This window comes from Copidosoma floridanum, unplaced genomic scaffold, assembly GCF_036245765.1.
Source record: "Copidosoma floridanum isolate Cflo_tuat_1 unplaced genomic scaffold, Cflo_Japanese_pri ptg000007l, whole genome shotgun sequence".
NCBI classification, from domain to species: domain Eukaryota; kingdom Metazoa; phylum Arthropoda; class Insecta; order Hymenoptera; family Encyrtidae; genus Copidosoma; species Copidosoma floridanum.
In genome coordinates this window covers 7,550,490-7,576,005 of record NW_028321884.1, presented here as the reverse complement: position 1 = coordinate 7,576,005, position 25,516 = coordinate 7,550,490, and the positions used below count along the sequence as shown (strand labels likewise).

At 42.0% G+C, this 25,516-nt stretch overlaps 2 protein-coding genes across 2 annotated transcripts; one reads left to right on the top strand and one right to left on the bottom strand.

The window, feature by feature from the left end:
• Positions 1 to 529: 529 nt before the first annotated feature.
• LOC106647515 (ADD domain-containing protein 1) lies at positions 530 to 6,852 on the top strand. The gene is made up of 9 exons (XM_014363949.2): positions 530 to 1,090; positions 1,717 to 1,800; positions 1,871 to 2,032; positions 2,116 to 2,353; positions 2,422 to 2,836; positions 2,909 to 3,496; positions 3,569 to 4,107; positions 4,194 to 4,635; positions 4,721 to 6,852. The coding sequence occupies exons 1-9, from the start codon at positions 1,030 to 1,032 to the stop codon at positions 5,297 to 5,299; spliced, it is 3,108 nt and encodes a 1,035-aa protein (XP_014219435.2). The 5' UTR covers positions 530 to 1,029; the 3' UTR covers positions 5,300 to 6,852.
• On the bottom strand, positions 6,268 to 21,897 carry LOC106647553 (uncharacterized). Its single transcript, XM_089588460.1, has 10 exons — positions 21,825 to 21,897; positions 9,827 to 10,211; positions 9,374 to 9,761; positions 8,725 to 9,293; positions 8,455 to 8,649; positions 8,065 to 8,374; positions 7,802 to 7,960; positions 7,553 to 7,728; positions 7,090 to 7,302; positions 6,268 to 6,495 (listed from the first exon to the last, which is right to left on the bottom strand). The coding sequence occupies exons 2-10, from the start codon at positions 9,960 to 9,962 to the stop codon at positions 6,416 to 6,418; spliced, it is 2,226 nt and encodes a 741-aa protein (XP_089444586.1). The 5' UTR covers positions 9,963 to 10,211; positions 21,825 to 21,897; the 3' UTR covers positions 6,268 to 6,415.
• Between the last annotated feature and the right edge of the window lie 3,619 nt (positions 21,898 to 25,516).

Sequence of the window (25,516 nt, the reverse complement as noted above, 5' to 3'; positions counted from 1 at the left end):
AGTTTTCTTTGTTATAATTTCAAGAATTGTTAGTGGTTCTTTATTCCTTTTTAATTAATTTTTTTTTAGAACCCTCTTTTTAGCTATGACCCCCCCCCTAAGAGGGGAAATCACTCCCACCTTTGTTCAATTCCCCCGATGATATGGTTGTATAGGTTATGTAAAGCTTGCATATGCAGAGAGCTCGCTTCATGTTTTGACGACTTCTAATTTCTACCGAAGCTACTCATCTCTGACCGAAGGCACTAGAGAGACACGGTGGCGATGGCGCTCACGTTCGTCCCTTTTTTGTAGCAATCAAAAATACCCACTTGTAGCAAATTTACATGATTAATCAGCGCTCTAACCAAATGAAATACCAAAAGTTTGTACAACATTAATTAATCAACATTCATCATATCACAATTCATTTAATTGTTGGTGTGTCATTGCGAATGATGCGAATTTAGTGGCCTTACCTACATTTAATATGTTAGCAAAGTATACTTAGGCATTAAACACAGAATAACAAAAGTGTTGATGCGTCCAAAGACTCCAAACTCCAAACCTCGTTGCTGCTGGTTGCTCGTTGCCCTCTACTTACTTACCTATAAGTATACCTACTGTGATCTGTGAAAGAAAGTGAGAGGGGGGGCCTGCTCCAGTAGTAGCTGCTGATCAGACCCCGCCATGCCATGGCGGCACCGTAAAATATCATCTTCGGGATATACTTATTTTTCTAGCCTTAATTTTATCAATGTATTGTTATTTAATTTAGTAACGAGCAGAAGAATTGACCATTATATACTTATAGTTCTAATCTTCTGTTCCGTGTGTGCCAGTTATTCACCAAACTGTACACATAGTGTGCACATAAAAAGTATACACTCCTTACTCGGTGTACGGTGAGGTTTTTGCTTTTTTTTTACTTACCGTCCTCATTTTTCCCCTCGAAGACGACGAGGGAAAGGTCCTCATTGTCTCCCCGCGTTGTAACTCGCGCTTTACACGGATACGCGGGCTAGGGCCTGTGAATTGCAGGGGAAAAAAATGGACATCTCGTCGATGCTCGAGGTTGAGGTCCAGGAGGTTGCCGAAAGCAAAGAAAACGGTGAGTTCTTTTTTTTGCCTTTCTGTTACTTTACCTACAGTTTGTGCCAATTTCGCTTTGTTTTATTAATCCTTGAAAAGCCAGATTAATACCTAACCTACATGTGCATGTGTGTACATTACAAATATATATGTATGCCTTGTTGATTGTTTATTTTTTTGGAGCACAAGTACTTGGATTTTTTTCTCCTCTGATGTTTGTATCCTTATGTTGTTTTTTATAGCTTTTTGGAATAGTGCCTTTATCTGTTGACTTACATGTATCTTATTTTTATACCCTAAGCACCAACCTCAGAGTATTGGTACTGTGTTTAGTTAAAGGTTTTTTGTAGTCTAGTTGTTTCAAATTCAAGGAATTTTTTCAAGTTTCTTACTGACCTCAGCTGTACTCTTAAAGTATAAACACTTATACTGCTTTACTTGTATATTTTTTTATTTGATTTTTTTAGGAAATTACAAGATCTAAGTAGTTTTAGTAAGCAACTTTTAGTTTTATGTCACGTGAAACATATGAAAAACGTTTGAATATATTTGTTTTTCAATTTTCTTGCTTTGACAATAAAGTTATAAATGTGCATATGAATAAAGAATGAGTTAATAAATTGTGATTTTATTTTTTTAATTCAGTGACACCCAGGCCACAACAAACTTTCTCATGTCAAAGTTTTTCTAGCGAGGAAAATGATTTTTACAAGCTAACATATGGCAGTGGTAAGAATTTACATCATATTTCACCTACTCCATATTTGAAGACATGAATACTCATGTTTTAAAAATTTAGACATAGCAGCAGTACGTTTCCTCAGACTGCATTGCACAACGTGCGATGAACACATTGGTTCAGCTCCTTCGGAGGCACACAACATGCATGAACATCCAGTTCTACGTGTTTTGTTGTGTGCCAAGTGCCGTGAATTTTATGGAGACGGTACTTTTGAGCAAGGTAAACTGTAATACAAACAATATTTTAAACCATTTTTCATTTAATTATAACAAATAAGCCACAACGATTGCTTCTTTTTGTAGGAGATGATGCCACTGACATGTTCTGCAGGTGGTGTGCCAATGGTGGAAATTTGTACTGTTGTTCTTATTGTAGCAATACATTTTGCAGTAAATGTATAAAACGAAACTTCGATCCTCCCACTATTAAGAGAATAGAGGCTGAGGATACGTGGAAGTGTTTTGTTTGCGATCCAAAAGACTTGTACCCATTGAGATCTATTGCTAGAGCTCTGATACTTCACATTGAAACAGTGACAAGGTAAATAATAGTAATGATCTGCATTTTTTTTCATATTTTACTGAGAATAAAAAAATGTTATTTTACAGAATTCTAGAAAACAATAGGCGGATGAGTCCTCGAGAAGTGGAAGAAAAAATGCATTTAGACGAAACCAAGTGTTGTTCGCGTAAGCGCAAGCGTCGTAGACGACGAACGATGTCTGGATCTGACGATGACAACGACGACGATGAAGACGTAAGTTACGTGCCAAATGAAGATCGCAGTTCCTCGCCACCTGCTAAGAAACGCAAGTCGCGCTGCAGTCTTGTGCGTAACTCCTGCAGCAATGGTTTTGTCGAGCACGACTACAACGCAAGTAATAAACGTCGCCCAGTAATGACAAAAATCGAGCCAGATTACGATCCATCCGATCTGATCAGTCAATGCGAGCAGAGCATGATTGAAGGCGATGACGAGATCATCAATACCAACGACGATGAAAATGGCACGCCCTCGCCAGAGGTTGGGATCAGCAAATGTCTTGTCTGCATTTAACTTTATTTAAATTGTAAAAATTTTAATATTCTTTTGTAGAAAGAACAAGTTATTGCTCCGGGGCCAGCCAAGTACAAGGTCGTTCGGAATAACTCACAAACGCAACAAACACTGCAGCTGCAGCCCTTGAAAAAAATACAAATCAACAATTCGATGGGCACTCTTAATCCTGTACCTATAGCAAACTTGTTGAAAGCGGTGCCGATCTTTCCTGCTGGTAGTAAAAAGATCAAAATGACCGGTCCTTCCAGGTTGCTAGCCATGCCAGTATCAACAGTTCCCAAGAGTGTAGCCGCCAGCAGTATTTCGTTTGTTAAGCCAACGACGCACTTTCTCGTGCCCAAAAGCGTCGCCAAGACCTTGACGCCAATGCACTTACAACCGCAACGCATAGCACCGGCAAACCCGTTACCATTAAAGCCTTTCCAGCCGCCAATACCTACGCTGCCCAAACCGACTCAGCAGCCTGAGCAGCCTCCTCAACCAAGTGTAATCGATCTTGACAGTGATGACGAGTCCATCATCGTCGAGAATGTGACGAATCAGACCGTGACTGAGACCGTATCGGCGGACGTGAGTGTCGTCAACGAAGGCAATACTGCAGAAGAAAATGTTGTTCCTGAACGGGTACTGTTTTTGTTACAACATTGGAAACGTGTACTAGTTTTTTTTTTTCACCCAAAAACTTTTTTTTTCCAGGTTGAGAGTAACTCTATTGGTGTCGAAAATGAGCCGATGATCATTGCGTGTAAAGATTCATCAAAAATCACCAGACCACCGACGCCCAAATCGTTGCCGTACTCGAAAACGAAAAGCACGGATGAATCGATACCACCGGTGATCACAATCGATGGTGTCATACCGCTAAAGACTCAGCAGCGGTACCAGAGGTTCGAAAAGATGCTAAAGCTCCAGAGCCAAGAGATCGACAATGCGGTTGGCGAACTGAAAACCAAGATACTCAAGCTCGTGCAAACGTCGATTTCTCGGCCTTCAGCCTCGCAGACCGATGCCGATCTGCAAAACGCAGCCTTCGTTTGCACGAAACGATTCCACAGAGCGTTGCGGAAGGCGCTCGTCGAACTGTCTCATATTAACGATAGGCTTGTAAAAGACTATTTGCATTGGAAGAAAAGGACTGACAAAGCTGAAAAAATAGCCAACGTAGAAAAAGAGCAAGAAATGGATAATCAAAAGAGGGATGACGAGGAAAAGGAAGAGACAGACAACATTCCGAGGTAATTATATTTATTGCACTTGAACCATTATTAGAGAGCGTCCACTACAAGTTGAAATTTTTTTTTTTGTTTTTTTTGTTTTTCAGTAAAAAGACAGAAAACATGACTGAAGTATTGTTAGAAATGACTTGCGAGCATGAGTCGGCTTCGGAATCCGAATCTGAGAACAATGGTATTGAGTTGACTGAAAATCATAAGATAAGCGCGATTGATATACCTGCCGATTTTTCATCAATACTCGATCACTTGTCGATTTTCAAACGTAAACCCACTGCTGTAAAAGCTGTTGGTAACGATTCGGTATTAACGGAGGACAAGGCCTGTCAGGCTTACGATGTACCTTGGCGAGATTACGAGAAGTGTATTGGTTACTCGCTTCTTACAAAGGCCGAGTATGATCCAGAAAAGAAAGAAGAAATCCTAAGACCTGTAGTACAACCTGATGAAAATTTTGGCAAGTACCAAGAGCAGTATTTGTTTTATCTCCAGCATGTTGAAGATTTTGGTATTGAGACTGATGAAATAAAGGTGGGTAGACTAAAATTGAACGTAACAGGTATGTGTTTTTTTTTTATTTATTTCTTTTTTGAGAAAGAATTTGTTTTACTTACAGGGCCGACCCGATCCGAATCACATTCCATTAAAGGATCTAATAGAGAGTTCATCTCCCTTCATAATGGATATGTTGGAGCGTTTGAGTCCTGTGGCATTATCAAATGGTTGCAGGGTACCAGTGCTGGAAAAAGAAGATGAAACTGAATCGTTATCCTCTAGCGCCTTTCCTAAGGAAATCGAATTGGACACGGCATGCGATTTTGCCATGGATACTTCTTCTCCCCCTAGTGAAAATAATAAGGATATGAGCAGCAACTCGGATACTAGGGAAGAACTAGTTTTCGACAAAAAGTTGAACGAAACTCCAGTTGCCACGTCCAAGGCTGTGGAGGAGCTCCAAAAAATGGTGAGTAGGATGTCGGAGGAACTGCGCATTGAACAGCTACGGCAAAACCCGGATATCGAAGAAAAAAAAGAAATCGATCTTGAAACGGAGACGTTGTCTGCTATCAATTCTATTCTTGATGTTAGTGGCAAAAGTAATGAGGAAGAACAATCCATGGATATTGTTGAAATTTTGGATTTAGAGGCTGATCCAAGTAACGATGAAGACGACGATATTTCAGCATTGAACTAAAAATCGTTGAAACGAGTGTCTTGTTTAAATTTGATAGTTTCCTTTTGAAGAAGTCAAAGTTGAACAGTGACTTTTTCGTCAGTGCACTAATAGTGAAGTTGATAAAAGTGAGTATTTATAACTATGCTCTTAATGAGATAAAATAAATGCAGAGTATTTAATGTGGATAACTATTTTTTGCGAAGTTTCTTTATTTGACCGCTTTTTGTACAATCAATGGTCATTTAAATCTAGCGTGTAAATAGACGTGAGTGAAGTGAAACTTTTTTAAATTGATAAACTTTATAAATAAATATTGATTTCAAATTTCATGAATTTTACTTCCATCATGTACTGATCCAAAGTGTATTGAAAATTATCATAATCATTGTTACATATGGCGTTGAAAACGTTCTTTCATCTTGAATCATAATATTGATGGCATAATTTAAGAAACGAATTGATGCACAATACATGAATATGTTCCAATATTTTATTTTTATTAAATAAGATATCCTTTACCTTTGGAAATCAACACGTTTCTTTCGAAGTATTGTAAATTTGTTATGTTGTTTTCTTGTATTTTGCGAGGAACAGCAATATTAATATAAAAAATTTCAAATTAAACTTTATGGTGAAAAAAAATTAAAAAAAAAAAAATGATGAAGTACATAAAACGTGTTTTCCAAAGTGTAATTGTGTCTAATTTGTGCAAATATCAAGGAAAAATCATTATGCAAAAATTTTTACCAAATTATTTTACACGTTAAGGAACTTTATCTTTCAAAATACATACAGTGGTGATGTTACATTTTTTGTCGTTAATGGCAGTTAAAATTTGGGAAGAAAAGAAACAACTTTTTTTCATAGTTTAATAATTCGTACAATTACATGTTAATCAATCAATTTCGTACGACTAAGTTGAAAAAAAAAAAAAATCTACTAGGCACTATAATATTGTTGATGTACGAAAAAGACAAAAACATCTTTGTTTCGATAGTATAAAAAATAAATTTTCCATTTGTGAGATATAAATGCAAAAAAGCGTTGATTCGAGAGATACAAAAATGCGTACCAGGATAAAATTTGCATTTGTTTTTTTTTTTTTTTTACATCGTTGATTTCTGTTTGTTTTGATTAATATCGGAACTGTCCCTTCCGACCCATGCCATTGTGATAGACCCTTAGTGGCGAGTAATTTTGCTTGCCATTCATCTCTGTAACATACACCGAAAAAGAAATATGATTATAATTATATTTTATCTTATATTTGTGCAAAGAAAATCTAATTTGTTTTATGTATACATATATATATATATATTTTTTTTTATAAAAAAGCGCGCTATTTCGTCGTAGCACGAATCCATGAAAACTCAAGAAGCAACTTGTACATAGTATAGAGAACAGAGTATATATCTTTTTTCGCTCAAAATCTTTCTCTAAAAAATATAGAGAAAAAAAAAATAAAAAATGAAAAAAAAGGTGAATAAGTGACTGATAAAGCCAATCACACTAGTTTTTACTGTATGTAAGTTTTAAGTTTAGTTTGTACGGCTCCCTTCGTTGAACGATGAAAAACTTTTTTTTTTATAAAAAAAAAAAAAAAAAAATGAAGCATCAGTGACTGCTTCGTACCTTTATTTTACATACACGTTCACCGCAATCATTCTTGTACATATAATGATATATCATGATTTGTTAACGAAAAAAAAATTGAAAGAAAGAAAGAAGAAGAAAATAAAGCGCCAATCATTTTACCAAACTGTAAAATCTCTTTATTTTTATACATCCTCGACAAATTGTGTACGAACCTTGGAGAATCGTCGCCGTCTGGACGTGATTGCCCTGGTTCATCCGGGCGTGACAGCGTGGCTTGAAAAACCCGTGGTAAAGCGCGAAATACAGGATGGCGATTCCCGCTGCTGCGACCGCCAGGCACTGGTAAATGTAGCGCATCGCCTCCACCTCGTTGTCCCTGTCGACCTTGTCCACGCAGGCACCGATCACCGCTCCTATTGCCCTACCTGTTTGTCAAAATAAAATTGTTAAATTTTCGTAGGTGCCGCACTTTTCGCGCTCCTAAAAAGCCCTACCAGAGCGCGAAATTCAATGGCCCTTGTCGCTAAATTATCAATTGACCTAATCGAGCGACAAGAGACTTTATCAGCACGAAATGACAAAGTCCACGCTGAGCAAAAAAAAACAACCACTTTTCCATCCCATTGGTCCAACAGAACCACAGGGAGGAAACTCGTGAGAAGGAGAGGAGCGTACCGATGCAAAAGTGAGCCACGACAGGGAGCGCCTGGCCAACCGCGGTCATTTGCCGAGGAATGAGATGACGGAAGTAGAGTATCGTCGTGACCCACATGATCGCCAGAGTGAAGACCTCGAGCGCCCCGGGAATCAAGGCCCACCAGACGTCCGGAACCACACTCAGGCCGGTAAATCTGGAAATTCGAGCGAGATACTTTGGCATATGTGTATTTGTTTTTTTCGTCAGGAAAAGAAAAAATGGCTCACCTAGCGATGTACATGACGAAGGCGGTGATGAGGAGGTTGCTGTGGCCGCAGTAATCGACAAAGTGCTCCGACCTCCAAAGAAATACCACCGCGGGCAGGGCACCGAGGCTCATGGCCAAGCCAACCGACAACTCGTCCGCGCGCAAACGAACGAGATGCCTGTGGCGCGTACATAGAATCGACGAACGACGGTATAATATTTTCCAAAACCAAGCGACAATCAATAAGAATATATTATTATGTACATATTGTAATATACTTACAGGGGAAGGTAGCTGTCGAGGGCGCTCCAGAATGCACCGGCGAGGACGAGGACGAAGAAGAGCGCGGCGCTCTCGCCCCCGTACTTCCGGACAGCGCTCATGGGCAGGGCGAGCATGCCGCTGCGCGTGTGCCACCACCACTCGGGCGGGCTGAGGGGCATCCCGTGGGCGCTCAGCGCCACAAAAGCCGCCAGGAGGATGAGGACCGCGTGCAACAGCAGGGGTGCGTAATAGCCCGGGGCAGGGCCGAGCTGGGTCGTGAGGTAGCCGCTGAGGGGACCGAACGCTGCGACCCCGAGTGCCCCGAAGGCTTAATTGACAACAAGAGACGATTCGATCAAGCTATACGTGTATTCGATCCACGATCGGTCACTATATGTATGTACTTACCCAATTGCCGGCCAACGTCGCCGCGCCCGGCCGACGTTTCGCGCGTGGCGATGACGATGGCCGCGTCGACGAGGGCGATCGCTGCCGTTGGAAACACGTCGGCCAGACACCGGATCCCCAGATACATCCAGAAAGTGAGCTGCTCGTTGCCGATCACGCGCCTGCATTGGCTCTCCGCGAGTACGTTGTTAACACCTACGGTTGCGTTCAACGTTCAAACGACTCGTGAAATGGTATATGATGATAAAAAAAAAAAAAAAACCTTCCTACCCAAGACATTGTCGTAGGGGTCCTCGATCCGACACTCGATCTGGCAGTAGCTCCGGTTGGCCTGGACCAGCGTCAGCTCGTGGGGCACCCGACAGTCGATGGGCTGCGCAACCGGGAAGGCACACCAGCTTTCGGCGGCTTCGGGATTCGTGGCCTCCCTCAGGCTCACGTTGAGCAAAAGTTCGGCCGAGGGCTCGGTGAACACGTGGCAGATTCGCCGGCCCAGCCTGTCGTTGTAGCACAAGTGCGGCGCTCGGCTGTTCGACGTGGCCAACCTGAGCCCGCTGCTGTTACCGATAACCGGAGTACCTGTGGTACTACTGGTGGTCACGCCAAGTGGGATGACACTCGGGAGGAGCAATCCACTACCGCCATCGTCCTCGTCGACACGGTTCAAGGGTGTCGTGCTAGGAGCAGGCGTCGAGACCTGCTCCGGGGGAAATTTGTCTCGTCGGCGTTTCTCGTTACTCGGCGTCGATGGGTAGCAAGCGTAATCGCAGCTTCCCAGTCTCAGGGCTCCGGCAAGGTCCTCGTTCGACCAACGGTGGCAGCCGATCGCGTCCCGGCACCTACATGACAATACAACAATCCATTCGTTTAGCTCATCGGACATTGGCTGAAATAAAAAGTTGTACCGAAAGCAGCACACCTCTCCTGGTGGACCATGGCGCCGTGCTCGTCGCACGAGAATCCGACGGCGGGCCTGAGCTCGTGCGGCACGTCGATCCTCTGGACAACCGGCACGAGAAGCAGAAGGCCGTAGAACAGTGCCGAGAAGACGCAGCACACGGCTATCATGACTCGCAGGTACATGCCCTGCTGTGGCTGTTGTTGGTTGTGGTGAATCGTCGACGACTGGGCATTGGCCTTTTGGCGTCTCAGGCGGGAGGCGGACACGCGATCGGCTATTGGACCGGCGATTAGGGGACCGAGGAGCGACACGACGGGCGAGATCATCGAAATCATTCGTATCTCGTGGTCGTTGAGGCCGACGGCCAGCATGTGCAGAGGCAGGAAGGGCAGAAGGCAACCGATTCCTGCGCAAACAAGATGGGGTTTAGCTAATAACATGGATAACTCGAACTCGAAGTATATAACTCACCTCCGAAGAAGAAGAAGAGCAGACACTTGAGCGACACGAGATTGACATTGATGAACTTTTTTCGGACCTCGTGTCCTTCCCCCGCAAGTTTTCCTCCACCATTCTCGACCCCGAGAGCATCACCGTTCGTGCTCATTTTAAGCGATAGTCGAAAATCGGTATGCTCCCAAGATGACAACTAATAACCTGATCACGCTATACTCTCTTTTTCAGAGGGACGATGCGGGTTGGCTATAGGAATATACGTGTGTCTACTAGAGGACGAGAGCTTGCGACGGCGCCTCATCATCGATCAACTTTGGCCGATACCGATCTCGCAGTCCCGCTCGTTCCTCCCCTTCTCGACATTGTCGACTCCCGGGTTTTTCCTTGGCAGCTTGGCTCTCTGAAAAACAAGAGAATAATAATCAAATTAGTGCCCTCTCAATCGACCGAAAATAAATACGCTAAAAATCGAAGGTACCCGATTTTTTTGTTTCCGTATTAAAAGTTACATCGTAAAATCGCAAGGATTTACCGCAAATCCCCTCCTTCCTGGAATTAAAAAAAAAAAAAAAAAAAAAAAAACTTGTCAACGAAAGCACGTTTATTCGTACCATCCGCGGATGAAGTTACACAAACACGCGCGAGCGCGGAGGCGTATATCGCTACCTCATTATCAGTGGGACGGGTTCCGAGGGCCATCAGGACTTTTCTCTTTGGATTCTTCGGTTTTAGACGGACAACCGTACATAACTGCCGTTTACAAGATGATGATGCTCGGGCGCACCGCAATTACCGTAACTGTCATGAGCCTCTTCTGTACTCGTACGCGCACGCATACACATATATACGTGTAATGCTCGTTACCGTGGAGCTGTTACTTAATTTACTGCTTAGTAGGGCCTATAGCACCTCGAGAGTTTCTTCCTCTCTCTTTTTCTCTCAAGGCAACCTTTTTTGGGGCTCGAAAACTAGTTTATTCCGGACGTCATTATCGGTCGTGCACGCGTGCACCTGTATTTAATTGATACTTTCCCCCCCCCCCCCCATCTAACGATGAGCGCAAAGCAGTTTCAAGTTTTCTCGCAATACAATTGCCCTGGAGCTGCGAAAATGTAGGATGTAAACATTGAGCTATGAATATTTCTATGAAAATCTCGAGGCGCGAAGACAAAGCGTGCAACCTCATCGTGTATCCGATCCCTCTCTCTTTCGGCTGAAAAGAAGAAACGATGATTACAAAAGGGACCGCGGCCGCAAGCCGTAAAAAGTTGTACGCAAAAAAAAAAAAGATCTTACTATAGGCATATTTTTCAGAAACGGACGCAGGAAGTACTGCTGCAACAGGAGAGTTATGTACTTATGTGGTGTGTAAAAGTAAGTATAGGCGCACAAAAAAATAAAATAAAAGAAAAAAGTAGCGACACGCGGCTCGTTCGCTTATTTGTCGGGGAGCGTGCTGTGTTAGGGGGAGGGGGGGCTGTAACGATTCCCGGAATCTGAAATAGTGGATAGGAGAAAATGAAGGGGGGAAGTGGCGTTTTAGTGCCATTTTTTATTGGTTTCCGAGGGACTCCCCGTGTACGGATATTGGCTGATTTTTCGCCCCGATTGTGCAAGGAGACTGCGGCGAAGCGGAAGGTATTATACCCAGTTTTTGCGATTTCCTGATGGAGTGCAGGGTGTTTTTTCCAGGAAGGAGATTTGAACTATACGTTGTTACAGAAAGGAGAAGCTAGTTGATGAATTATTTTGTTTTGTTTTTTACATCTCGGTAACAATGGTGTTTAAATTACTCAAAAAAGCTTTGGACATTCACACTCGTCCACGAAAGTATATAATATGTTAACCGTTTGATCCATGTCAATGTATTACATGTATCTCTCGTATGTATGCCAATAAACATTGTTCACAGTTGGACGCGACGATGCCCTGCAATTGTATAGGGTCAAGAGAGAAAAATTTGTGTCGACCAATTGGAATTACCAATGGGATCGTCGTTTGCTCGAGAAGAAGAAGGGGTGTTGAAAGAAAATTAAAAACACATAAGTACGAATAAGACAGAGAAAAGGAAGCAAATTGAAACTCCGACAGCTGTACATAATATATACAGATCGTCCGTTTGTTAATAGCCGTCGCTCCTTCGTATACGAAAAGTCGGTCAAATAGCTCGGCATTTTTTTTTTTATACACGGTCTGTTGGCGTTACGTTGGTACAAGTGTATCCAACGTTCCTTGTGTTGAGCCACCGCTGTACGGTCTCTTGGCGAATGTAACTCGAATTTCTTCTCCGATGATATTGTAAAAATATTTGCGCGAGATAAATAGCGAATGAACAACCGAGAGATGTTTTACTAATTGCCAAAAGCTAAAGTTTCATTTTATGAGAACCAAAAGAGATATAAACGCAACTAGACGCGCATAAACCGTTAAAGTGTTCACCCGTAAACCATTTAATCGCACTAATCGTAAATCTAAGGTTGCCCCATGTATCTGTACACACCCGTGACGATTTGATGGCACTCATTGGCACTGCGTGGTGGTGAGGCCACGGGGATTTACCAATTTATTGTACCCGCACCCATGTAATATATACCCAAGTTGAACAAGTTTAACGCGCACGTGTTTACGTATAGGTATACATGTATAATAGGTTCTATCCATACACGAGTGCAATCACGGAGTGGCATCGCTTTTGGTCCCCGGGGCGTCATACATCCCGAGGCGCCGGGGACTATGGCACGCTTAAATGGCCCCGTTTGTTTCATATCGGGGGAGGAAATTGCACAGTTTGCATCATTAAATGCTATTGCAGCTATTGAACGTAATTTGTTGTAAAACTTTTACATTAAATTTTCCAGAAATACAGTCTTGTAATTTTTTTTTTTTTTTTTTTTTCAAACCTATGGTTTATGAACTTAAGTGAAAGAGCGAAAAAAGCACGATCGATAGGTATACTTTCAGGTGTAATTACAGTGTATATGGAACGAGAAAGTAATGACTACTGTGTGACAGCACCGAGCCTTTTACGATTGTGTTCCTGCGCCCAATAATTACTTACTTTTACAGCGGACGTGTCCGTGTCACCTTTTGTACGGGCGCATATTTTACATTTGTGTGCCATAGACCAACTCTTGGAAAAAAAAAAAAAAAAAAAAAAAAAAACTGCATGGAATATGTTTGCAAGTTAGAAAAAAATCAGATCGAAGAAGAAGAAGCTCGTTACACACAAGTAGAGAGTCGCGCACTTCAAAGCGACTAGAGTTAGTATTCACATAAGTAGGAATGTAGGTACTATACACCCACCGCCCGACTTCAACTCTAACTGGGTTAACCGCCCGTGCGAACCCACGTGTGAGTTATGTCTTTTTGTCGAGTGGCCTATAATGTAGCTATACTTTTTTTTTTTTTTATTTCCCCATCAAAGAACGTATGCGTGTGTATACGTACTAATGGGAGACGCGACGTTTTGTTGTACGACTTGAATGATATATACTTATACGTATAAAAGTGTATTAGGCGCCGTAGCTGGTGGGCAACCTTCGCGTGCCGAACGAGATAACACGTGCGAGCGCGGGGAGAAGGGGGAGATGATCTTGTGGACACGATAGACGAATTTATTTTCGTGGCACTCGGGTCGATGAGGTTCACGCTTAACCGATAAGAAACGACTGAGTTATTGTTTTTTTTTTTTTTTTTTTTTTTCATTCGTATACCTCCACACCGACTAGCTTAGATTTTTTGTAGTTTTTTTCCATTTGACGATCGGCAGGTGAATCGGATGGTCGATTTTTTAAAAGATTTTTTTCTTGTAATTTTACATCAACGGTAGGAGTTTGAGAAATCCGTGACCGCCGTCACGAGGTATATTTCGCAAAAACGTCCATCTGGTTCTCGTTTCTTAATACTTACCAACTCGCAAAAGATCGGCAAGCAATTCGCCTTGCTTGTATATCCTGCGCCGCTAAAAATAGGCGGTTACGTTGTTGCTGCGACGACCGTACCCGCATTTATATATTATCATATGTGTATACATGTATGTGTATTTTTTAGTCAGCGAAATGTATATATAATGTATGCCGTATTATTTTGAGTCCGGTTTCCCGTGTTTTGGTCTGCTGAGCTGTACGCACGTGTGGATCGTTGGATGTTTAAAAATTTTTCCTTTTTCTTCCCTCTCTCCCATCTTTCTTTCTACGAATAGTGATGATGTAACGCCAGAGCATTCACAAACATTGCACGTATGAACTTACAATACTTATCTTCGATTGTTAATCTTACAAATAAGTGCCGCTCACTCGCACGTTTGTTTTCAATTACGAGGATTACCCGTGAAACGTACAAACTTCAAAATCCATTCAGAAAAATATGTTTAAAATTTAACAGACCACTCACGGTTTGTGCAGGTTGCATTTATTAGCGATGAGTTTTTATAATTTATTAATTTACTCAAAATTATTTAACTCTGTGGCAAATTCGGTAATCACATCGGCTCTTTGTAAAAGCAACTCTTCCTCCATCGCGTCGATCGTTATGTCATTTAACTTGACTCAACTTGGAACGAGTCTAATGGGCGTTTTTTCCTAAAAACCTGCACATATCAACGTTTTTCACGTTCCCCGCGTTTTAATCGCTCCTTTTTGCTCACTTGTACCCATATTATCCACGTACGTGAAAGAGACAAAAAAATTATCCTCGACTACTGTGAAAAAAAACGAAAAAAAAAAAAAAAAAAAAAAAAAAAAAACGAAAAAAAAAATAGTACACGAGGGCTCTAGGAGAGTTGAAAAGAGAGAGATGTGTGCGGATAAGCGCTGAAAAATGAAGTAGGTAACATCCGTGAGAGTCACCAGAGGAAAATTTCAACGGGAAAGAGAGATCTGACTGATATACCGCACACGTATACATATTTACATGCATGTACGTGTATATCGTAGGGTTGAATAGTCCACCCACGCCGGCTGCGAGTGAGATCGTATCGGTCCTTATTTTTACCCCGGATTAGCCCGGCTAGTCGTGTTTCAACTGGCCGTAATTCAACTGAATTATGAGAAAGTACGCGTTTAGGAGCTGTACCTGGAAAGATGAAGAGAAATTTTTTTTTTTCCTCATCACTTGGACATCGAAGGATAAAAAGGGAAACAATCACGTTAAAATATAACGATTCGCTGTATACAGGTAAAGGACACGACCAGTAAAATGATTGGTATACGCGGAGGAAAAACATCATCATAGTCATCACTCGATGGGCGAAAAAAAGTATTGTTCGTCGAACATACTTTTGATCTAAAAATCTTCGAAAAAAAAAAAAAAAAAAAAAAAAAAACGCCATACGCTGCACAGCGTTGCAAGTTAACCGATCGCCGGAATATTTCATAGTACCCCGTAGCGTGTTTGTCTGTTTTTCGTCTGGCATATTTTCCCCAAATAAGTGCCACGTTTTTCTTTGAAGCGCAGACCCGCACTAGAGATTTTTCATCCGCAGTGCAGCGTCGACGCCCCGAAAAGTTGGAAGGGTCCCTCCCCCCAAAAGAAGAATAAGGGCCTCTTGGTGTAAAAGCATACCCCACCGTAAAATGTGCACACTGGAAAAACGCGTCTCACCTGTTCACGGTGGAACGAAACGTGATGCATACCCTACTCCTCGAGTCCTTCGATAGAGAGAAAAGAGAATCTCATGCCGAGACGTATTTTCGTAAGTATATTTTGGTATCCACGCGAACGGTACATATCATTCACGTGATGGTAAAGTAAAGATAAGCTCTGGTGTACCTTTTATTCCCCATTTACCATTTTTTTCCCCTTTTTTGCTATAATTGTACATGTACTTCTCCCATGTATGTGTATGTATACTATTTGTTGAAAAATCCCTATGAAAACTTGGGATATGCTTCTGCTTTGATGTTGTATGTCTTTTCCATGCACATATATTTATACGGCCGATCGAGAATAACTTACGTATAGATTTCAAACGCTCCACTTTTTCATCTTATTGTCACCGTGCCTACTTTGGCAAGTAAAGCATAATACATGTATACATGGTCGAAGCCTACCCAGATTTCTTTATAGTGTCGCACATGTGGGGTAGTATACACGTAAAGGAAGGTACAAGCGATCTACATCGCGATGGAGAACACAATAGAGGCTCTTCCCTCTTTTCTATCTCTGCAGCGCATAAGTGTATACATGTATACACATATGGGTATGAGGTAGGTCTATGCATAACTTTTCCCCATACATGGCCAGACAAAAGCATCGTGAAACGGCGACATAACGGAACTGTGTGGATGTGTGTATGTACAACCTTCCTACACATACTATAGTACAATACAGATACCGATTTTCGCGACAGGAATAAAACCACACACGCTATATAAAAGCCGTATAGGATTGTTTTTCGCGTAATGAGTCGCCACAAAGAGAGAAAGAGAAGAGGAGTGCACACCGTAAGTGAGTCCGCCCGCGGCGTCCAACCGATTCTCCTTTCATGCCGATCTTTTTTTTTTTTTTTTTTTTTTCACTTCACGTTAGAGAAAGATAGCGAGGACTCAAGGATCCAACACAGAAGTATAGGCATATATACCTCATTGGCGGCAGCGACTCTTCGTGTCCTTCGCCGATCGTTATAGTATATTTACCGTGTTCCTGATGTAAGCGTGTACGTGTGGCCTCGATCGTTCAGCTGGGCTTTACGAGAGAAGGGAAACAGGGGGGTTCGAGATGAAAATCGCTCGATCTTCGCTCGTGTTTACTGTTTGGGTGACGATTTTTTTTCTCCTTTCCTTTTTTTTTTTAGCTGCAGGGACAACGCGAGTGTCACGGTCATCGCTCTCCTCCCGATTTGTCCGTCTTTCGGTGTGTTTTGTGTTGTTGTTTGCAAGTACCTATATATACGCCGTTGCAACAAAATCAATTCTCATTCAATACTACAAATAGTAGATTTATGTGTGTACCTATATTATACTCGTTATTTTTAATTTTTTTGCTTTTGATTGCGCGTCCTATTTTCGTCCGCACCCAAAGGCTTCTTTTTTTAAAAATTGAGTTAGCGCTTTTTCATACAAGCCTATACGCCGAATGAAGCTATAGACTGTAGGTGTACACATGCATGACTCGAGTGTCGAGTCACTGCAAATGTCGTGGTAAAAATTAAGAGCTACAAGTTTATTGCAACGCGTAAACATAAACGGGTTTGCAAGCTCGCACGTATATTTAATTTATCGAGACTACACGTGTGCGCACTGTAATCCATGTAATTATTAACAAAAGGTTTCCTGTATATTAAACGCCTCACAATTTAATTACGCCCGACAAGTCCCAATTAGCTTTCCTCCTCCGATAGACTCGTCAACAACAACGAAGAGAGAGTTAATTAATCCCGCGCTATTTTAGTACCACTCAATCCCTCTGTCTCTCTCTTTGTTCTTTTCTTTATTTTATTCAACGCATACTTCTTAGAGGGAGGAAAAAAAATATATAGTAAAAAGAATCCCGTTACGACACATCGTCACTAATATACAACCGTGTAATCTTGGTGGAGTTCGATGGAGGAAGAGTTTAAAGAGTTACCCCGGGGCTAAAGGGTTAAGGGTCACGGGAGGGATGTGCCGTTGAAAATACAAATATATATACCTACACCAGCGTTATAAAGCGCGCATACCATAGCTCGCACGTGTACAGGTATAATCCGGAGATTGGTATGAGCCGATAAGTGCAGCCTCCTCGCTGTATAATATGTATATGTATATATCCCTGTACAGGTATAGGTATGGATTATGAGCTGATGGCGAAGAAGGTACTTGTACCTTACGAGAGAATAAGGGGTTCCGGGGTTCACGCGTATATACGATCGGCGCTGCAGGAAATTGAATGCTTGGGATGCACTGTATATGTATAAATATACGTGCGATCGAGATAATGGCACGGCGATCGGTTGCGAGAGCTTTTGATAGGATATATTTTTTTCTTTTTTTTTTTTTTGTTTCACACGTAGTAGATCTCCGTGTGGCTTATACCAACTTATACAAATTTTACGTTTGTTAGACAAACTTTTTACGCGTCATCGTCGTACTTGGTTCTTACCAATAGAGGCATGCGTAAAATTTTCTCGTTCCCACGCAGGGACATAACATAAATGTATATCATAGGTACATCAGCGTTTCGTTTTCAATACTTATTATCATCATATATATCCCATTGACTTTTGAAAAGACGTTGCTTGTCATCTCAACTAATATATATTATATGTATATTATGAATTCTCGTCATTTCAGCATTTGGTTTTATAAACTCATCGACTCACAGTCATCGGGATGGTTTCGATTGATATTTGATAATGACGTGAGGGCTTGTTCCAAAAATGTTTTTAACATTCCTTTGTTTTTTTTTTTTTGTTTTCAAAAGCTCAAAACGGCCAGCGTCTCCCCGCCAACGCCATCAAAAGAAACCCTTCTATCCCGTTAAACCGTGAAAAAAAAAAAAAAACAGCCGTTCAATTAAATTATCTTCCCGCTGGGGTATGGATGATGCGTAAAAAAAAGGCTCACGCAGCATCACACTCGATGTAAAGCCGAAGCTCATCGCGCAACAAAAAGGGTAAGTAAGTAAGTAAGTAAGTATATATACTCACGCAGAGAGAACCGTATGTAAGTATACACGCAGGTGAGCGTGCACTCGCAAAAATACACGAAACACACGCGCGCGAGAAAGAGAGGTCGTCGTGTTGCGTACACGTGATGCTTCCCTTGGTTTTTTTTTATTTTTTTTTTTAGCAACGCAAGAGTGTAAGACTCGTTGGACGAGTTCGAGGGGAAGGGGGGGGGGAGGGTGGCTTGATTGCTTCGCGATCGGGAGGAAGGGAGGCGGTGCAGCTGCTCGGCAGCTTATCAGGGGCCGCATCGCCGGGGCTACCGGTTGCCCGTTTCGCCCTCTCCTGCAGATTTTGCGCGTTTCCACAGGTATACGATACATATATATGTACCAATACGCACCGTTGCGCCCTTTTTTCCTTACAGGACGCCGTTTATTGTTTGTTTTCACCAGAGAGCGAATTCATTGCGCTACCCCCCCGTCACCCCGTCACTCGATGATCCACGTAGATCGGGATAAATGACGCGTGCAGCTACCCAGCCATGCCTATAGAAATTTAAAAATACTCGCACGATATGTATGTATGCTTATTCTTTGTTTTCCCAAGCTCTAAACATTCACACCGCAGTTTTCTCCCGCGGCGTAAAAGCGTGCGCACATCGGTCAATTGGGCCACTTTGTGGATCATTACATTATGAAGCGCGTAATTGTAAGCGTCGTCGTCCGCGCTACGGAGTATAGAAAAATACACAAGTGATGCGCGCCTACGTGGTATACATATGACGCGTGTGCACCCGTTTCGCACGGGCATTAGGACGCGGAATTGCCTACTTGCGCAGGACGGAGATATATATATATACATATCTACTTACTTGCTCTGCTGATTATACATGTAATACTCAACGAGCAAGAGAGAGAGAGAGAGAGAGAGAGAGGGACGGATGAGAAAACTTCAATGCAATGATTGTCGTGTCTTTTGACATTGCGACGAATGAGAAGCAGCTTTTCCGGTTGCTCTTGAAAAGAAGGGAGTTAATTAACGAATCGTTGGTCTGAAGAAGTAACGAAATTGCCGGGCGGACGGGCAACCCGGTGTGAATGAACTTTTTCATTCGAATCACTGCCATGTTGGTGCGTATACATTTGTAAAGGGCTCGCGCTTGAAGGTATACGAGCATCACCAACTGGAAGGAGAAGCAGTTTATATACAGCGAGACGAGGAAAGAAGAAAAGCCCGCGTTCTATCGCCGGTGGGAGGAAAAAGGAATCGTGTTTATATACGATGTATCTAAAACAAAAGCAAATCGTTTCTTTTACAATTATTTTACGATCGCGGAGGGACAAAAAATCGCGACAATTCGTCATGCAAGAGGATGTATCACGGCAACGTTACACGCGTATACCTACTTTCCCCCCCCACCCCACCCCTTACCACCTCCTACTCTTTTCTCTCCCCGCGTCGCGCACAAAGGTTCTTGCCCTTTAACACACTTTACGCGCGTAGTGTGTACTGTACAAGGTACTGTATATACGTATACGATGACTTTGCTGTATAGTGTATATATTGCCAAGCAAGCGCGAGTTCATTATTTCCCTGTGCACATTGTATAAGGGTGCGAGAAACGGGGCGATTTCGCAAGGAGTACTTAAAAAAAGGCGGCACCGTAGACGGCTCCGTAGATTTTTACTATTTTGTTTATTATGGTGGCGCTTCGACGGGAAAAGAGAAAGTGTCCCCAAGAGAGAGAGAGAGAGATGCAGCCGGTGCACCGTGTCGTAAACTTTTTCCAAGTGCCTTCGCGGAGGGGGGGCCAAAAGCCGGGGACTCGATTTTTATGGCTATGGATTTTTGCTCCTCGGTGCTCTTCGGAGGGCTTACAAATTATCGGGTCCTGTCTCTCGAAGGTGTATAATAATAATTATTATTATTATAATAATAATAATATATGCTTACGAATGGTATTAACGATAATACTGTAACGGGGAGGATAAATTTATGAAAGAGGTATACACGATTGTACCAAGGAGAGAATATGAGCCATTACAGTATACACAAGGGAAACAATTGTTTGGCCAAACCGTACTTTTGTATTCGTCGAATGTAAAGTTGTGTTTCCCGTGGTACAATCAAAAATAGGGTGTTTGACGAAGCGACAAGTCAAATACATGGTGCCCAAAAATCAATGGTAAGGCAAAAGAATTCATCCAGTCGAAAACAAAAAAGAAGAAGAAATGACGATGAGAGAGCAATAAAATTTAATCGAGAGAGCGAGACTAAAAGGTATACACGAATTCCAGGGTGAGATCATCGTGTATTATATACACCTACATATATTGTGTATTGATAAACGTAACGTAACAGTTTAGTGCCTAGGGATGGGTATATTCCTTACAACAAGAGATAATAGGCCCTCGTCGTCGCGGCACTTAATCGACGAGAGAGATAGAGTAAATACATCATCATCGGAGCCATCAGCCGAGATTTACTTTCGCCTCTGCATGCAGTCGATCTGTCGTGCTCCCTTCCGCCCATACATGTATATCATATAGTATAAACATACCGTAATTAGTAATTTTGATTATTCCTACACGTTAATTGTTATTCTTCTCGGCTTCGATATGATAATATATCGACAAAGTCGCTCGCGAGGATTTAAAAGGGAGAAAAATCTGTATGACGATCGGTATATGATCATTTGCTTCCACTGACAAACGACGCTCGTAGTCGACGTGAAAGTCGTTGACGAGCCACCAAATGCCTCCGAGGCAACAATAGAAGAGAGAAAGATGAGGAGGGGTGGGGGTAAATTCAAATTGATCGAATTTCATCTCTGATGTCATCGAGGGCTTTTCGTCGCCGACTACCGTACATTACAAATTAACATCGATATCGTTTTTTGTTCGACCCAACTCGACGAACCAACGAAAGTAAAAAAAATCTACACCACAAAAGTTACAATCCATCTGCCTCCGATCAATTATCAAGCCATTAGCACCCCGTAACCCCATACATTGTAGGTACAGCCGAGAGAAAGAGATACACATCCTCCTCCACCCCCCGTTTGCGGTTCAGCAAACTGCACGCGCTGCGTAATACCATATACACGTGCTATTAGGTTTCATTATATACACAAACGTTAAAGGAGCAATGCATCACCTATGTCGTTCTAATTGGACTCTTATTTTCTTTTTCCTCCGATCGTACGATGCGTATACTATACAAAACTACCCTACACCTACCCCTAGAAAATCGCTCGTCGAGCCATATATTGTATACCCGTGGGGCCCTCCAAAAGCAATTATATATAGGTACGCTGAACTTCCCAACTATACACCCAAATGAACGTGATGCAAAAAAACTTGACGACTCTACGATATATTATATGTGTGTGTGTATATACGTGTATAGGTGCAGAGGGAAACTTACCGGGGAGAGCGAGATTTCCGCAAACTCGTCTAAAAGTCGCGCAAACTGCTCCAGCGATGGATGGAGGGAGAAGAAAAAAAATTCTTCACTCCCCGTGTAATCGAATGTAGCGATTAACTAGCGCATCCCGTGGAAAAAGATAAGTGCACGTGTAACGACGCACTGCCCATAAGTACCGGTGAGTAATTTTTGGGCGCACAAGGGGTAATACTTAGTAGTAATGATTATAAAAAAGAAAAAAAAAAAAAATGTTTTTTAATTATCGTTGAAAGGAGCGAGACGTGCACGCGCGCTTGAGCGAGGGGTAGATGAGTGGTTTTCGGTGCGAACGGCCAGCGCGTTGCCGAGCGACTGTTGCGCGTCCCGCGAACCGACCCGCGCCAGCTTTTCCCTCTTTCTCTCTATATACACCATCATCCGGTCGCCGCATAGTTGTTCGGGTTGTTCCCTCCTTTTTCCTCTTCCGTACTCGCGAGTACCCACTTTTTGCTCGATGTATGGGTGAGCGTTGCAAAGAGAGTCAGTGTACATACACACACATTCGTGCGTCGAGAGATGCGCACACCTACCCCGTGGAGCTATATATATGCACGTATAGCTGTCTGTCCGCGCGGCTGCGCTGTATATTTTGCCCTTCTGGGCTGCACCAGGGGGTATACATTACATTATAATACAGGTGCTACACGCTTTGGAGCGAAAATTACTGCCAAGTATTGCGCAGGGGTTGGTTGATACGAGCCACGGATTTTCTATTATTTCCTTATCTCAAGGGCTCTGGGATTGAATTTTATTGCAGAGAGGACGATGAGTTTTTTTTTTTTTCACGATTGCAAATTGATATTTGGTGAAATTTAGTTTTACGCGGTTATAACTCGTTAAATGCGCCGCACTTGGAGACCCTCGAGAGAAAAACGCCCATTCGTATACCTTCAGGGGCGAGGTTTACGTGTAAATATACATATAATACACCCCCGTCCTCCCTTTGAAAGGGAGGACGGGCGTACTTATATAATTACGGGGGTACGCGCGTAATTATGTACTTTTGAGGCGACGCGTGTCCTTCTCTGGCGAACCCGACGTGCCAAAAAAAGTACAGAGTTGGACGGGAAAAAACGCAAGGATTTTGAGAGAATCATCTCGCAGCATAGATTACGTGTATCGCAACCATACGAGCGTAATCCTATATGGTATAAATCATCTCGTTTGCTCGTCATCTTATACTCGGTTCGGTGCTACGCAGCCACTGTACATAATACCAAAGCTACGTTGTTGTAACGCTCCCCTTTTTTGACCATAGGTACCTATAAGGGATGTATACAAAGTACATCTTCCGTTCGGTAGATCCGTGCATGATTTTTTTTTTTTTTTTTTTTTTTTTTTTTTTTCCCTGACACGTGCAAAACGACCACCCTGTGCTACAACCGATTTTTCCCCCTCACGGCTCGAAGCGCACGTTTCTCTTGCTTCTCCTTGCTCGTTCGTTCTTCTCTCTCTCTCCCTGATCGTTTTTAACGGAGGAGGGAGAAAAAAAGACGGGCAGGTGCGTTTAGTTTATACATGCATACATACCGAGTGGTGTGCGTTGGCCTCCTCTCGGAAATTTCATGAAAAATCGCACGAGTGTGTTTCTTTTTTTCTTTGTCGTTTTCAGCGTTTTCTTGTCAAACATGATAAATGAGTGCAGTCGGAACAACAGGTATATATATATATGTCATGCGCGACCGTGTCTATGAAATAAAGCTCCATGGTGTCGCGTCAAGAGTCTCCTCGCATCCTCCGTATACTCCCACACAATAACTGATGAGGGTGTATACATGTACAGAGGACCGCGCAAAACACTGCCCTTATTTGGAGGTGGACCGGTGTAATTATAGTGAGTTTACCCCAAAAAACGCGTTTTTATCATAATAATACATGCATTGGGTCTTGAGTTGGGCTTAAGGCAAAAAATAAATGATTACAAGTGAACGTGAGTATAGAGTAAAAGTCGGCAGCGTGTCTGCCACAAGTGACAAGGTAAACATTTTTCGTAAATTTTTTGTTTTTGTATTTTTGTCTAATTATGCTTGCGTCGGACCAAAAGTCTTGACAGCACATTTGTGTATTTCGTCACGGGCAGCGACTCCAGATCGAGAGTACAAAAAAACCATGGAGCTACGTAAGCTTCGCTGTAATGTTGATCAGTTATATTATTATTATATTACCCTTTTCGGTTTACGCTGCATCGGCGCAGATGGTACAACGTACACATGCCTAAAAACCTCGTCGCCGGAGCGTAATTAATTAACGGGTGCGGGAGGAAATCGACTTTGCGTAAGTATACACGGCGGTCCTTTCTTTGAAATTATCAACGCGCGACAACCCTCCCGTGGGGGCAAGAAATATAGAGGCGCAATATCGCACGCACCGGCGCTGCTGATTTAATTGGCGTTTGTTCGGGGAGGGCGTGAGCCCCACTTTTTTTTCCCTCCTCTTTATGTTTTTTGCACGCACTGCGCGTTTGGATGAGCAAAAAAAAAAAAAAAAAAAGAAAAATGGTAAATTGCCGAGGGAATTATCGGTCGGGGGTGTGCATATCATTGTGCGTATTCCAGGTGGAGGAACAAGTGCGTCTAGACTCCGGATGGGATTTTTAATGGCTCGTCTCGTAATTGGAGAATACATTTTTTTTTTTTTTTTTTTTTTTTTACGAAGATGAAAGTTTTCGCGTATATATACTTATTACGTGAGCTTTGCACTTTTCAAACAATAATAGAAAATTTAATTAACGATTTCATTGCTTTGAATCGTGTATTGTTAAACTTTTTGGCCGACAATTGCAATTTTTAGTTTCTAAAGAAAATTGTTTTTGTGAACTCAACAATAAATTCTACCTCAAAATGTAATTGATTTATAAATACATAAAAAAAAAATAAAAAAAATAAATAAATAAAAAAAGATAAGATAAAAAATAATGATTGTGATTCTCCGAAACTCCCGCTGTTGTACAAGGTGTCAGCACCTTCCAAGAATCGTCTACTTTTACTGACAATCGATAAGAAAGCAGTCGTTTCGTGCCTTTTTATCAAATAAGACAATTCGACATTATATTTTGCCGGATCCAGCACCTAATAAAATATCAAGGTAATCTTTGAAACGTCTATTAAAAAAATGTTATTTAAGTACAATTTTAACAATCATCCCACGAAAAAGCAAGGAACACCTTCAATGAAAAACGAATTAATCCTAATAAAGGTTAAGACACTTGCCAATTAATCCTCCAGACCGTAACAATTTTCAAGTTTGAAACAACAACCACATCCACCGTTTGTTTTTAAACCCCCAACAAACGAGCTTTTAAAAAAACTACTCATAGGCGCACGCGCAACTTCCCAAGAGAGGAAGAGAGAGGTACAAGATTGCATTGCATGTCCTCATAAAATAATAATCATATACACCAGTACTGCGCGCACAGCAACCGATACCCACGCGCGTATAACTGTATACCTATGTAAAATATACGTCCGATACTTTTACTCCTTTCCTTTATGCGTACACACATATACGGAACGCCGCATCGGATATAGCGCACATATTATGAGAGAGTACTTTGATATTTATAGTGTAGGCTTTATACAAGACACACGAAGCGCAGGACGAACGTGGAATAAATACCAAAACGTAATTTTATGACATAGTTTTTTTTTTTTTTT

Bases quoted from the DNA above. Each gene is read 5' to 3' on its own strand.
- LOC106647515 (XM_014363949.2), top strand. From the start codon at position 1,030: ATGGACATCTCGTCGATGCTCGAGGTTGAGGTCCAGGAGGTTGCCGAA. The intron at 1,801-1,870 runs GTAAGAATTTAC...TTAAAAATTTAG, and splicing joins CAAGCTAACATATGGCAGTG to ACATAGCAGCAGTACGTTTC. The intron at 3,497-3,568 runs GTACTGTTTTTG...TTTTTTTTCCAG, and splicing joins AAAATGTTGTTCCTGAACGG to GTTGAGAGTAACTCTATTGG.
- LOC106647553 (XM_089588460.1), bottom strand. From the start codon at position 9,962: ATGAGCACGAACGGTGATGCTCTCGGGGTCGAGAATGGTGGAGGAAAA. The intron at 9,294-9,373 runs GTGTGCTGCTTT...ATTGTCATGTAG, and splicing joins GCCATGGTCCACCAGGAGAG to GTGCCGGGACGCGATCGGCT. The intron at 8,375-8,454 runs GTAAGTACATAC...TTGTCAATTAAG, and splicing joins CGACGTTGGCCGGCAATTGG to CCTTCGGGGCACTCGGGGTC.